The following is a 15,751-nucleotide window of genomic DNA, read 5'->3' as shown; positions in this document are numbered from 1 at the left end:
CTTGCTATAATCTATTATTAATTACAGGATTTTTTTTTTGTCTATTCTTTTGGATTTACTACATAGACAATCATATCATGTGCAAAGAGACTTTTATTTCTTCTTTCCAAATCTATATACCTTTTATTTTCATTTATTGTCTTACCGTGTTATCTAGAAATTCCAGTACAATATTGAGAAGAGTGGTGAGTGAGAAAACCCTTGACTTGTTCTTCATCTTAGCATGACAGCTTCTAGCTTGTTACCATTAAATATGATACTAGCTTTAGATATTTTGTAAATGCTCTTTATGAAGCTGAGGAAGTTCCCCTGTCTTCCTTGTTTCCTGAGGTGTTTTTTTTTCTTCTTTATGCTGTTAATGCAATTGATTGATTAAATTAATTGGTTTCCAATTTTTGAACTACCTTGCATTGAATGAGTTAGAAAGTATTTTCTCTGCTTATATCTTCTGGAAAAGGTTATGGAGAATTGGCATATTTCTTCCTATATGTTTGATAGCATTCACCAGTGAACCCATCTGGGCTTGCTGCTTTTTGTTTTGGAAGGTTATTATATTGATTCAATTTCTTTAGTAGTATAGGTCTATTCAGATTGCCTGTTTCTTTTTGTAGAATTTTAGCAGAGTGACTCTTTCAAGAAATTGGTCCATTTCATCTAGGTTATAAAATTTGTGGGCATAGAGTTGTTCATAATGTTCCTTTATTTTCTTTTAATGCCCATGGGATTTGTTATAATGTCTACCTCTTTCATTTCTAGTATTAGTAATATGTGCCCACCTGCCTCTCTCCCTTTCCTCCTTCCTTCCTGTCTCTCCCCCTCCCTCCCTTCCTTCCTTCCTTTCTTCCTGCCTTCCTTCCTTCCTGCCTTCCTGTCTTCCTTCCTGTCTTCCTGTCTTCCTTCCTTCCTGTCTTCCTGTCTTCCTTCCTTCCTGTCTTCCTGTCTTCCTTCCTTCTTGTCTTCCTTCCTTCTCTCTCCTTCCTTCCTTCTCTCTCCTTCCTTCCTTCCTTCCTTCCTTCCTTCCTTCTTTCCTTCCTTCCTTCCTTTCCTTCCTTCCTTCTTTACTTTCTCCTTCCTTCCTTCCTTCCTTCCTTCCTTCCTTCTTTCCTTCCTTCCTTCCTCTCTTTAGTCATCAAATTTACTGATCTTTCAAAGAACTAGCTTATGGTTGTATTGATTTTTCTCTATCTACTGTCTTCAATTTCATTGATTTCTGCTCTTTTATTTTTTTCTTCTGCTTACTTTGGATTCAGTCTGTTCTTTTTCTTCTAATTTCCAAAGTAGAAGCTTAGATTATTGATTTTAGAGCTTTTTTCTTTTGTAATAGATGAATTCAATGCTATAAATTTTCCTCTGAACATTGCTTTTGCTGCATCCCGTGATTGATAAGTTGTATTTTCATTTTCATTTAGTTCAAAATATTTTAAAATTTTTCTTGAGTTTTTTTTTTTTTCTTTGATCTATGTGTTACTTAGAAGTGTGTTCCTTAATCTCCAAGTATTTTGAATTTCCACCTCTCTCTCTCTGTTACCAGTTTCTGGCTTAATTCCATTTTGGTCTGCAAGGAGACATTGTATTATATCTATTCTTTTAAATGTGTTAAGGTATTTTTTATTGCCCAGAATGTGGTCCGTTTTTCTGAATGTTTCATGTGGGCTCAAAAAGGATGTGTATTCTGCTGTTGTTGGATGAAGTAGATTACAGATGTCAAATATATCCAGTTGATTGATGGTGCTTTTGAGTTCAACTGTGTCTTTACTGATTTTCTTTTTGCTGGATTTGTTCATTTCTGACAGAGGGCTGTTGAAGCCTCTAGCTATAATAGTAGATTTATTTATTTCTATCTACAGTTCCATCAGTTTTTGCCTCTCATATTTTGATGCTCTGTTGTTAGGTGCATGTACATTAAAGGTTGCAAGTCTTCTTGAGTACTGACTTCTTTATTATTTTATATGACCTTCTTTATTCTTGATAACGTTCCTTACTCTGAAGTCTGCTATGTTTCAAATTAATATAACTCCTCCTACTTCCTTTTCATTAGGATTAGCATGATATACTTTTCTTTTAATTCATCCATGTAGGCCATTAATATTTAAAATGATTATTTTTAATATCATGGATTAATAGTTGCCATATTTATTATTATTTTCTATTTATTGCCCTTTTTCTTTGTTACTATTTTTGCCTTTTACTCTTTTTCTGTCTTTGTGATTTTGAGATTTTATGTAATTGCATTTTCTTCCCTGTTGACATATCAATTATCAATTATACTTTTTTAAAACTATTTTTAGTGGTGCCCTTTTTCTTTGTTACTGTTTTTGTCTTTCACTCTTTTCCTGTCTTTGTGATTTTGAGATTTTAAATAATTCCATTTTCTTCCCTCTTAGCATACCAATTATCAGTTACACTTTTTCAAAAACTTTTTTTAGTTGTTGCCCTAGAGTTTGCAATATACATTTACAACTAATTCAAATCTCACTTACAAATAATTATCCTGTTTCATGGGTAGTACAAATATCTTATTACAGACTATGCCTAATTCTTCCTTCTCATCCCTGCTATCATTGATATCATTCATTTTACTCATGTATAAGCATATATGCATGCACACAAAAAGATGCATGCATAAACATACGTAATTAAGTATATCATGATTATTTTAAACAAACTGTTATCTGTTAGATCAATTAAGAATAAAAAAAGGAAAAAAGTTTTTACTTTACCTTTACTTAGTCAGTTTTCAATGCTCTTCTTGTCTTTGTGCAGATCTGACTTTCTAACTTATATTATTTTTCTTCTCTCGGAAGAACTTCTTTTAGTATTCCTTGCAAGGCAGTTCTATTGGCAACAAATGCCTCCTTTTTTTTTTTTTTTTGCCTGAGAAAGTCTTTATTTCTCCTTTACTTTTGAAAAATAATTTCACAGGCCATGCATTGTGGCTCAGGCCTGTAATCTCAGCACTTTAGGAGGCTGAGGCAGGAGGATCACTTGAGCTCAGAGTTTGAGACCAGCCTGGACAACATGGTGAGATTCTGTCTCTATAAAAAATTCAAAAATTAACCAGGTATTCATCTGTAGTCCCAGCTATGCAGGAGACTGAAGTGGGAGTATCGCTTGAGCCCAGGAGGTTGAGGCTGCAGTGAGCCATGATTGTGCCACTTCACTCTGACCTAAGCACAGAGCAAGATCCTATCTCAAAAGAAAAAAAAAAAAAAGAATTAAGAAACATGTTTTCTAAATGGAAAAAAAAAAAAAAGAAAGAAAAGTAATTTCAGAGTGTATAATTCTAGGTGGGTGGGTTATTTTGTCAACACTTTATTTTGCTCAACTGTTTTATCGATTGCATGGTTTTTGAGGAAAAGTTTGATGTAGTTCTTATCTTTACTCTTCTATTGGTAAAGTGGGTTTTTTCTCTGACTTCTTTCAAGATTTTATTTTTAATCTTTTATTTTCTGCAGTTTGAATATGACATGTAGATTTTTGGCATTTATATTACTTGGTATTTCCTGAGCTTCTGGGTCTATGGTTTGGCATCTGATATTAATTTGGGGGAAATTATCAGTTATTATTGTGTCAATTTTTTTTTGTTGTTGTTCCTGTATCTCTTTTCATTCTGGTATACCTATTACGTGTATGTCACACTTTTCTAGTTGTCACACAGTTCTTGGATATACTGTTTTATTATTTTTTTCAGTATTTTCTCTTTTTCAGTTTTTTTAGTTTTGGTGGTTTTTATTGATATATCCTGAAGCTCAAAGATTGTTTCCTTAGCTATGTTGAGTCTCCTGATGAGCATATCAAACACATTCTTCATTTCTGTTACAGTACTTTTGCTCTCAAGTATTTCTTATGAATCTTTCTTAGAATTTTCATTTCTTTACTTACATTACTCATCTGTTCTCGCATGTTGTCTACTTTTAACACTATAGCTTTTAGCATATTAATCATAGTTGTTTTAAATTCACGAGCTGATAATCCCATCATCCCTGCCATATCTTGATCTGGTCCTGCTGCTTGCTCTTTCTCTTCAAATTTTCTTTTTTGCCTTTTAGTATGCCTTATAAATTTTTATTGAAAGGTGGGCATGATGTTCTGGGTAAAATAACTGCAATCATGATAGTTTAGCAGTACAGTGGTAAGACATGAGGGGGAGGGAAAGCATTCTATGTTCCTATCATAAAGTCTCAGTCCTAGGCTGTAAACTTCATAAAGGCTTTCCTCCAACTTCCTTTTATTTTCTTCACCTACATAGATGGTAAAGGATGGCTAGAAGGGGCTGGAGTTGGGTATTTTGTTTCCCCCAGGTCAGGCTGGGGTTAGGCTTTGAAAATCCCTCAATAGGTTAGGCTCTGGTAAAATAGTTTCTCCTCAGGGCAGGCCTTGCTAAGAAGTACAGAATGGTCTGATTATTTCAAAATGATTACTTTTCTCCTCCCCTTGATGGAACCAGGAGATATTTCCCTAATCTTCTCTGCGAGAACCTGGTAGAGCTCCTTCAGGTAAAACTCAACAAAAGTGTGTGCCCCTCCCACCATGACTAGGTCCCCCTGGAGTTTTTGTCTCAGGCTTGTTCCCACAGAGTTTCTAGAAGTTTGTCAATTGAAGTTCATGTTTTCCTACCCCTATACTAGTTTCCACCCTGCTCAGGTGGGTTGTGATTCTCTGTATTTACCTGTCTTTTTCTCCAAATTTGGGGACATCAGTTTTCCCGGTGACCTCACTTCTCCAAAGGATCTGAAAAGAGTTGTTCATTTTTCATTTTGCTCACCTTTGTACATGTTGTTGGACTCTAGTGGCAACCTTCTAAGCTCCTTACATTCCAGACCAGAAATTGAATGTCCTCTACATTTTTACGAAAATGCTCTCAGCTATCACAGTTAAACAAACAAAAACTGACAAATGTTTCAGAGTCCATGAATACACAAGGTTTAAAAAAATTATTTAAAGAAGAGAAATCATTGAATTATGTTAATATTTGTATTTCTCCCTAATATAGTTGTAAGTAAAAAATCAGTAACATCTGTTCTGGGTCATGAGTCATAACCACCTCTACTCATTTAGAACATTTTCATTTACTACCAGCAGCTCCTCTTTTGCACTTTAAAAATATGACTTGGATATAGCTCAAAGGAGGAGTGAAGGCCCTTTTCATTATCCACATCTACATTTCCTGTTAACTGCTTTTCACTCTTTATGGTGAGAGTCCCTCCATGCAGAGATTTCTGAAGGAAGGAAATTAAATCTTTCTCACAAGAGAAAATTTAGCTTTTAGAAGGTTGTTAATTTTTGCTGAAGTTGAACATAGACCTACTGTTATTATTAATAAAGAAATTACTACTGATCATAATGTTTCAAATATTACATAAGAATTTTCCTTAGGCATTTGAAAATCAATGTGGTTTTTGATACTCCCCAAGATACTCTACTTTTATTGGAAGATGGTTTTTATAACTTTTGAGCATAAAAAGCTCCTTGAACAACAGTTCACATATTTCTGTTCCCAATTCATTGCCATGTTAGCAAATTTATGTAAGAATGAGGTATATTTTGACAGGAAACATAGCAAACATCCATTTTGGTTAACTCTCTCTGTCCCATCCAGATACATAGACTCCAATTTTAGTTTTTGAGTTTCTTTTTGTTCAATTTTAACTATTTTTAATGATTGATATTTCACCATGACTTCTATCCTTATTAGAGATTTTCAAAAGAACAAAGAGTAAATTTACTTTTTTTAAGATACAACAAAATTTATTGTATCTTTTTATTACTATAAGGTTCTACCGGGCCCTTTACACGTCATTAATCCCAAAATATACTATGAAATTTTTGTGATCTTATTTTTTCCTATTTCTTGAAACATGTTGCTATTTTATTATTACTCATCAATTATTTCTAACTATGTTAAAAAGATGAAAATAATTATTTAGATGGAAGAATGGTAGAGTCACCTAAAAAGATGATACAGTAGTGAAATATATAATCACTAAAGTGTTTTTCCTAGTATTCCAAAGATCAAGATCTCTGTCTTTCTTTCTGTCTCTTTCACACATACACCCACACACACACACACACACACCATGTCTATTAGCTAAAATGGAAGTGAATATTTGTTGATTTTCAGACATTGTTTTAGGAGTTTTAATTAAGTAGCTTATTCTATTTAAATCTCACAATATACTAGTGAGGTAATCATTTTTACTCCTGGACCTAATTAAACTAAAGAGCTTTTTACAACAAACGAAACTATCAACAGAGTAAATAGACAGTCCACAGAGTGGGAGAAAATATTTGCAAACTCTGCATCTGAAAAAGGTCTGATGTCCAGCATTTCTAATAAGCAAAAAATAACCCCATTAAAAAGTGGGCAAAGGACATGAACAGACACTTTTCAAAAGAAGACATACATGTGGCTAATGAGCATATGAAAAAATGCTCAACATCACTGGCCCTTAGAGAAATGCAAATCAAAACCATAATGAGATAGTATCTCACAGTAGTCAGAATGGTTATTAATACAAAGTCAAAAGATAACAAATACTGGCGAGGTTGCAGAGGAAAGGGAATGCTATATACTACTTGTGGTAATGTAATTTAGTTCAGTGACTGTGCAAAGCAGTTTGACAATTTTTCAAAAACTTAAACCTGAACCATCATTTGACCCAGGAATCCCATTTTTGGGATATATACCCATAGAAATATAAATCATTCTACCATGAAGATATATGCACACATATGTTCATTGCAGCACTATTTTCAATAGCAAAGACATGAAATTAACTTAGACACCCATTAATTGTAGACTGGATAAAGAAAATATGGTACATATTCACTATGGAATGCTATGCAGTCATGTAAAAGAACAAGATAATGTCCTTTCAGCAACATGGTTGGGACTGGAGGTCATTATCCTAAGCAAGATAATGTAGGAACAGACAATCAAGCACTGCATGTTGTCACTTATAAGTGAGAACTAAACATTGAGTACACGTGATCACAAAAAAGGAAACAATAGACACTGGGGCCTACTTGAGAGTGGAGGGTGGAAAGAGGGTGAGGATTGAAAACCTACCTATTGGGTACTATGCTTACTACCTGGGTGATAAAATAATATGTACATCAAACCCTGCAATACACAATGTATCTGTATAGCAAATAAGTACATGTACCCTTGAAACTAAAAGTTTAAGAAAAATAATTATTACCCCTGGTTTATAAATAAAGAGAGTCTAAGAGCATGTGCATTGTTTTATATCTTATACTGTCTAATATAGTAGCTGATACCAAGTAAATGATCAATATATGTTAATTAATACATTACAGTAATTTTTTTCAGGTAAAATATATATTTCAGATTCATAGGAGATTTTGGATGAAATACATATACATTTTTATTTATAAGTAATATTGAACACTTACTGCATATAAAATGTGGTCCCTGCTTTTGAAGAATATTCAAGTCACAGAATACTTAGACATGTTCGTAACTAACCATAATACAAAGAAGAAAGTTTCATGGCTTAATATGACTATGATTTTGCAAAAGAGGTGGAGTTTTATCCTAATCAGAGGAATATCTGTAGTGGCACATAACCTTATACGTTCATCAGTGGAGAGAAAGGGTGTTCCAGAAAGAGGGATCATCTCAAGTATACAGCTGGATATAGGAAAGAGGATAGTTTACATGTGACCAGCCAGTTGTAGGAATGAATATAGTAACCTGTTCCTCTGAGTTTCTATATTTTATGACAACAGTCGTAACCAATAGGTACATATACACACATACCTGCTTTAGCATATCTCAAAATAATATCCTGGGATAGTTTTTTATGAACTATTTGGTTACTAATTATTCTGTTTTTAGGAGTGGAATAATGAGAAAATGTACTAAATTTAGGAGTAGTATAATGAGAAAATGTACTAGTAGTTTCCATTCTTGCTGAGTCTTTCTCTGAGGCACTGTTGGTAGCTCAGTGGTCCCAAATGGAGACGACAGACATTCTGGAAAAGAGGCTTGTGATCAGATGGTTCTGGCCAAGCTGCATGACCTCAGGCAGGATACATTATTTACCTCAGCTGTGAAGTGAGGCGAGGCTGCGTACTTTACAAGGTTATAATGATAATTAAATAAGATATCTATATAAAGTCCTTGTCCCATGTCCAGCATATAATAGATAGATATGAAAATGGAGGCAGCTAGGATTCAATTTTAGATCCTATATACTTCAGAGCACACAAGCTCCCCAGAACCTAGAAATCAGATATACTAGACAACTTGAGGATATCCAACTAACCAACTTTAAGCGAAGAAATTTGCCAAATAAATATAAAAATGTTCGTATTATTACTTTTGGATTGCATTGCTCTACTAAACAATGGGAAGCTTAGTTTATTAGCATATTAATTAAAGGGACAACTGGAACAAAATAATGTTATAATAGTAATGAGAAAGTAGAAAATTCTAATTGTGTAACTCAGTATTTATTTGAGTGGGAACATAGGCACTTTTTTGAAGCAGCCATGTTTCATTGTCTTACAGATAAATCCAGAACACATGACAAAGTTGCTGCACTGGCCAAGAAAGGGGTAAGATTGTGTTTTATTATATAAAATATACAAACTTCAAATTTCATTTAACACTATTCTTTAAAGAAAATTAAATTATTTAAAAACAAACAATGACATACAATCCACTTTTTCTTCTAAATGTTACTTCAGTATGTTTCCTTTCTTAGGTTAATATGAGGAAATTAATATTTATGGTTACTTATATTAATGTTATAGGACTATCAGAAATTAGAACAATAGAGAACTGTAAGTAAACAAGTCAATGAGTGCTTTTACTTAAATTATATTTCATATACATACTCATATACTAAAATATTTTTATATACTATATTACTGTAATGTGTGTACACAGTCTCATAGAAAATTTACGTAGAATTTACTGCTCAACATGGCATCTACCTTAAACTTAAGTAGAGAACAGTATCAGCCATCTTAATGAATTTTCTGAACCTGGAATGTTTTAAATGAAAATTGTCAGCAGCATTTTTAAAGAATTATTAAAATGTAATACATTATTCTGAATATTGTATTCAGAGAGTTGTTTAACTCTACTTATTGTCAACAACTTGGTTGAGACAGGATGAACCTTGACATTCTCCTCAAGAGATGATGTTCTTACCACTAAATAAAGAGAAAGAATTGGTGCCTAAAACAAATACTTGTGGACATATACTAGTGCCACAATAAAAGGAATTATGATAGAACAAAAAGCCTATGGTGAGATTTCCCATGTTGAGTGGTGAAGCAGAGCAGATCCAGGGAAGGTCAAGTGTAACCTCGAGGAACAGAAAAGGATGTTGGGCATGTATCTACAGATGATTAGGCAAAGGATGGGCATCATTTTTGTATTCTGAATATGTACATTTTATGAGTCCCTCTAAAATCAGGTGTTGTTTTATCTTTTTGCTTTTTGGCTTATAAAAGGAATCTTGGCTGTTCACTGGCTGAATATTGTTCAGCTTCTTTGCAGAGAGGAATTCAGTATCATAGAAAACAAGGTTGCTCTTTATAAAAGAAAGGATATAGGTTTTGTGTGTTCATCTGGAGATTTAGACAGGAATACGTGAAGTAGTGCAGTATTGTTAATGTGGATAGGTTTATTTTAATCTTTGCTAAATGATATTTAGAATCAAAGACTATAAAGATAATAACTAAATGTTTCTATATATTGCTTTATTTGTACCAATTTTTCTTAACAAAGGCAGTACTGTTCTCAGGTTCAGTGCCGTGGGCCAAGTCTTTGTTATTGTAAACAGTGCATAAATAAACATACATGTGCATGTGTCTTCATAGTAGAATTATATATAATCCTTTGGGTATATATCCAGTAATGGGATTGCTGGGTCAAATGGTATTTCTGGGTCTAAATCCTTGAGGATTCCCCTCATTGTCTTCCACAATGGTTGAACTAATTTATACTCCCACCAACAGTGTAAAAGTGTAAACAGTGTAAAAGTGTCCACCTCCTCTCTAGCATCTGTTATTTCCTGACTTTTTAATGATCGCCATTCTAACTGGCGTGAGATGATATCTCATTGTGATTTTGATTTGCATTTCTCTAATGACCAGTGATGATGAGCTTTTTTTCATATGTTTGTTGGCCTGCATAAATGTCTTCTTTTGAGAAGTGTCTGTTCATATCCTTCACCCACTTTTTGATGTGGATGGTTGTTTTTTTCTGGTAAATTTGTTTAAGTGCCTTGTAGATTCTGGATATTAGCCCTTTGTCAGATGTATGGATTGCAGGAAATTTCTCCCATTCTGTAGGTTGCCTGTTAACTCTGATGATCGTTTCTTTTGCTGTTCAGAAGCTGTTTAGTTTAATTAGATCCCATTTGTCAACTCTGACTTTTGTTGCCATTGCTTTTGGTGTTTTAGTCATGAAATCTTTGCCCATGCCTATTTCCTAAATGGTATTTGCCTAGGTTTTCTTCTGAAAATTGCCTAATTATACCCTTACCCATTTTTTCTTGGGCTTATATTTTTTCTGATTGATTTGTAGGCATGGACACTCTTATTAGTTATTAATAATTTGTCAATATGTTACAAACATTTTCTGATTTTCCTTTTAAATGTTTTTTAGTTCTTTTTCTGTATATAGTAAAATTGTCTCTTTTGGGGCATTCAGTGTTTTTTTTTGACATGCTTTGAAGACTGCTTTTTCATTAATATAAAATATGTTTCACAATTCACTTAACCTTTCTTCTATTGTTGTTGGAAAAAGTGATGAAAAGCTTCATCAGTATAGCTTTCTCTCCTACCCTATTTGTTGAATTGTTTTTTTAAGGACATTTTCCAGTAGAAGGATTATGTTGAAGTGTTCTCATCATCAGTGCTTGCAAATGCCATAATTGTCATTGACAAGTATTAGTATAATAAAGATGTTGTTGCCAGTTTACATCATAACTTGTTGTTGTTGCTATAACATGAGGTAAAAAAAATCTATGTACCAATTTAGGGAAAAATTTCATGTTTAAAATATTAAATGCATCCATGTAGAAACATAGTTTGATTATTCATTTTTATTTCGTTTTTTCAATAGAGAATTTTACATATTTCTAATTAACTCTATCCCAGATATTATTACTAACTGGAAAAGGATCTATTTTTTAATTTTTTGCTTACATACAGAAATTATGTGTATCTTTTTCCCTAAAACTTATTAATACCAATAACTTAACTTACTATTTGAACAACAAAATTAAGGACCACTTTCTTGATTTATACATTTAAATATGAGGAATTTCAGCTATTATGTTTTCTGATAAAAAGTATTTCTCTCCAAAGTTATTACAAAAATTTCCGTAACAAGCAGAAAATTTTCATTAGCCCAATTAACAGGATAAGTTGCTTACATTTTATGACTAGATGTCTGGATATTTGTGTTAATTGCTAAGCTTGCTATTAATATGGAATTCATGTACTGCAACTCACTTAATTTATTTAGCTTTATATGCATCCTTCCCAGAAGATAAATATATTATAGCAGATTCCTACTGCTGGGTTCTAGCCTTAGGCAGAGAGAAATCTCAGAAAAGAATAGCAAGGAGCAGAACCCCTTGGGAAGAGTCACAGTCAGGCTTCAAAACTCATTTAATTTCCTTTTGTGTTCTACTTTGTGGGCATTATTCACCTTTCCATAGGCCAGTGTCCCCCAGACTTGAATCATTCAGGTATTCCATCACCATTTTGCCATTTTCAGTACTATTAATATAGTTAGTTGTTTTTTTTTTTTTTTTTTTTTAAGTTTTTAGAGAAGAAATTTTCAACAAATCGAGTTTAAAGATCAAATTGGCTTTTATTAGTGATTCATGAATCTGGCAGCATCTTATCTATGAAATAGAAGGGTGCTCTACTGGGATTAGCAGAATGATCAGCTTTTGTAAGGCAGCTCCAGTAGGAAGAAGGAAACAGCATTGTGCAAAAAAACTAGGTTGGTTAGCATCAGGTTACTTCAAGTTACTCTCCTTGTGTGGCTTAAAGCAGAAGATATTTTCTTATTATGCCAGCTCAGATTGACTGGGACCCTTATTATTCGTTGCTGTGAAATCTTCTGGTTTTTGGAAAACTAGCTCACGTCTCAGTTCAGTTTGATTACATGACACCTAGTGCGAGTGACTCCATTCTAGTTTGGTCTGGATTATTGGGGTCTAGTGCAGGGGCACAGTCTGCAATGAGTACCTCCTATAAATTTTATTTAGCCAACTTGACTCACCTTTTCATAATTTAAATTTTTATTGAAGTAAAATTTAAACACAGTGAAATGCAGAGATCTTAAGTGTACAATTTGATGAATTTTTCTTAAATATATATACTCATAAAACTACCATCCCTAATCAAAATAAAGAATTTTCCCTACCCAGAAAGTTTCCTAATGTAAATATTTATCCATCTTATCCATTTATTACTTTAAATCATCAGTGTAAATCTTAACATACAAAGTTCATTTTTCTTTTTTTGAGGCAAGGCTGTTGCCCAGGCTGGCATACGCTGGCGTGAACACAGATGGATCACTGAAGCCTTGACCTCCTAGGCTCAAGTGATCCTTCTGCCTCAGCCTCCCAAGTACCTGGGACCACAAGTGTGCACCACCTTGTCTGGCTAATTTTTGTATTTTTTTTTTGTAGAGACAAGATACTCCTGAGCTCAAATAATCCTCCCACCTTGGTCTCCCGTAGTGCTGGGATTACAAGCATGAGCCACCCACACCCCACCAGAAAGTTGTTTTCATACTAATTTCATTTGCCGTATGCTCAAAATCTGTAGAGGGAAACTGCCTCCTTATAAGGCAGTATTAAAATGCCCTTCCAGAGGGTGATTTTAACAAGATACTCTTTAGTAACTTCATAACTAACCCTGCTTGATTAAATTGCAAGATTTACCTCTTTTATCTTGAATTAAAGTCTATAGGAGTTCTATAGGATAACAATTAGTAGTAAAATATTACAATTAGAGAAAATAGATAAATCTCTGATTCCAAATCCTTTTATACACCATTTATGAAGGCAAGCAAAGATCCCTTGCTTCAGAATACCAATTTTCTGGTGCAGATTATTGTATTTGCTCCTTAAACAAAAAAGAAAAAGTCTTTGTTGAGACTTATATATTTCCTTAACCCTTTTTTGTATTTGATTTTCACTTGATGGATCTGACTTCAGCCAAACTGCCTACTTGTGGTTTTCACAAAATGGCCAGTGGGAGTGGGAGGAGCTGAGGAGTACAGGGTAAATGCATGTCAAGGGTGAGTATAGCAGAGTTGAAAACTCCTTTGTTTTTCTCCCCTGGAGAGAAAACAATAGTATGTCATAGTGTGAAGACCGCACTATTCCCCAAGTGCATAGGGCATGTAGTATAAGAAATGTTGGCTAGCAACTAGCTATAAGGGGAAATTTTTCCATCCACAGGGCTGCTGGCCTGCTTATTGTTGCTAGGGTTGCAGTTAAGTTGTAAGGGGCTGTTCTAAGAAAGTAGAAGTGGAGAGAGGTATAGTGATGCCTTCCTAAACCAGTGTTTTTTTCCCAGTGCAGTGAGTGGTTTGTCTGAGAAAATTCAGAGTTTAATTATGCAAATGTGGTTTTTGGTAAACAAACATTGAGGTTTGTCTATCAGTGATTTTCTCTAGTCATTTAAAATTTGTTTTCATCCTTGTTACTAAAAAGCAAACACAAAAGTATCCTTTTTGAATGTCACTGTTTATAATGACTAGTTTTGTATTAATTTTTCTTTATACATAATGCCCATTTAAAAATTCAGTTTAGATTATTTTATTTGGAATTTGAATTTGATGATACTTAAAATCTGCTGCTGCAGATTCTAAAAATTTGAAACTTTTCAACCATAACTCTCCCTGTTTTCTATTCTATATTTTAACTTTGAACCAGAAAACAAGAAATATGATTCCACAAAATGTAGCTGCCCTTTTTTTAAGAAACAAAATCTTCCTCAAATACCAGTTATCAAATGGTGAACAGCTGCCAGATGTTGTCCTTTGTTATTTGGACCTACGGTTGTGGTATGCAGTTTTCTTCAATGCATTTTGCTGATTGTATTTAGTACAAGTGTAATCCTTTCTCTCTGATTCAGAGACACATAAGTCCTATTTCCAACTTCAGACTCCACACAAAATGAATCTGAGTTTCCTCTAAAGTCTGGAATATTTCTTGCTCACCATCATCATCTTCACTCCATTCCATTAAAACCAAAACCAGTAGTATCTATCAATAGGTTATTGATATAATATAGAATAGGAATTTGGATAATGAGTTTGTATTTTATGGATTGTAGCAATTACACTAGTTATATTAAGTGATTTTTCTATGCCTAATAGTTATACTACTATTCTACTTGCAAAGGGGAGAGATATCACCAGAAAAAATACAATGTCAGTGAAAAGAAAATTGGCTTATAGCAGAATTCAAGCCTACAGTTTCAAATTTATAAGCATTTGGCTTTTGTCCACAAGTCTTTCAACTTTTCATTTATGTTAAATGACACAGACCTATTTTCTTTCTTTAAAAACCTATAAATTACTACTTCTAAAATTCTTTAAAATTATAATGACTTTGAGATGCTATTTGTCTTTTTGTTTATGTAGTTAATACCTTTACTTTGCCAAGCAGGGTGACTCATGCTCATAATCCTTGCACTTTGGAAGGCTGAGGCGGGTGGATCGCTTGAGCCCGGGAGTTCGAGACAAGCCTGGGTAACATGGTGAAACTTTGTCTCTACTAAAAATACAAAAATTATGCCAGGTGTGGTGGTGTGCGTCTGTGGTCCCAGCTACTCAGGCTGAGGTGGGAGGATCCCCTGAGCCTGGGAAGTTCAGGCTGTAGTGAGCCAAGATTGCGCCACTGCACTCTAGTTTGGGTGACAGGAGTGAGACCCTATCTTAAATAGTGATAATAATAATAATAATAATAATAATTCTTTCACTTTGTTCCAGAAATAATTAGCTGCATCATGAAATGTTTATATTAGAGATACATCTTAAACTTATACTCTCCTACACACTAGACAACATTTTTAAAATAATTTTTTAAATGTTGTAGTTGTGCTATTGTGGAGAGTCTGTCTATTCCTATGTATAAGAGAGATCTTATGCATTCTACTGAAGGTAAATGCTTAAAGCATTTGACAATGATCCACGAGTTCAAAAATCAGGCTGGTTATCCTTACTGTTCTAGCCGATATGGAGAAAAATTATAAAACAAATAATGAAACACTTGACATTCATTCTTTTGTCCAGAAAAACAGCATAATATAGATACTATAACCACTGAATATTCTCTGCATCAGCTTTTTAGAATGTAATTGAAACACGTAGATTCTAGAAGGTCTTCCCTAAAAACAGTATCTTCTCCCAACATTCCCCTTGCTAGGATATCTGTTGGCTTTAGGAAAAAACTGTACCCAAGTAGGAATTGTTTCAACTGATTTGGATTTTCAGAAAGTCTACAATTAGAGGTCAGATAATCTAATTTACTGGCTTTATTCAATCAGCTAAGCAACTGTGTCACAAATTCTGCTTTCCATGGGGTTTGTCCCTCCCTGGACACCCTGTCTGGATTAGTCCTTAGTATTCTTAAACTCTTTATAATTATAAGTGAAATCTATTCTATTACAAAAAGAAATACCTGGATTTTCATGATCTATCTCTGGTATATACAGTCAAAGACCACTAAAAAAT

General features: G+C 33.7%; 1 protein-coding gene across 1 annotated transcript in view; it reads left to right on the top strand.

Moving 5' to 3' along the window:
* The window catches only part of ZCWPW2 (zinc finger, CW type with PWWP domain 2), a 108,732-nt gene that overhangs the window by 73,422 nt on the left and 19,559 nt on the right, over window positions 1-15,751 (top strand). The window contains exon 4 of the mRNA XM_011985531.1: window positions 8,537-8,583. Coding sequence (XP_011840921.1) covers window positions 8,537-8,583 — 47 coding nt within the window. The remainder of the gene's footprint in view (window positions 1-8,536; window positions 8,584-15,751) is intronic.

Source organism: Mandrillus leucophaeus, unplaced genomic scaffold, assembly GCF_000951045.1.
Source record: "Mandrillus leucophaeus isolate KB7577 unplaced genomic scaffold, Mleu.le_1.0 Scaffold107, whole genome shotgun sequence".
In the NCBI taxonomy this organism is placed as follows: Eukaryota; Metazoa; Chordata; class Mammalia; order Primates; family Cercopithecidae; genus Mandrillus; species Mandrillus leucophaeus.
The sequence above is the reverse complement of the archived record's forward strand: the minus strand, read 5'-3'. Positions and strand labels throughout refer to the sequence as shown.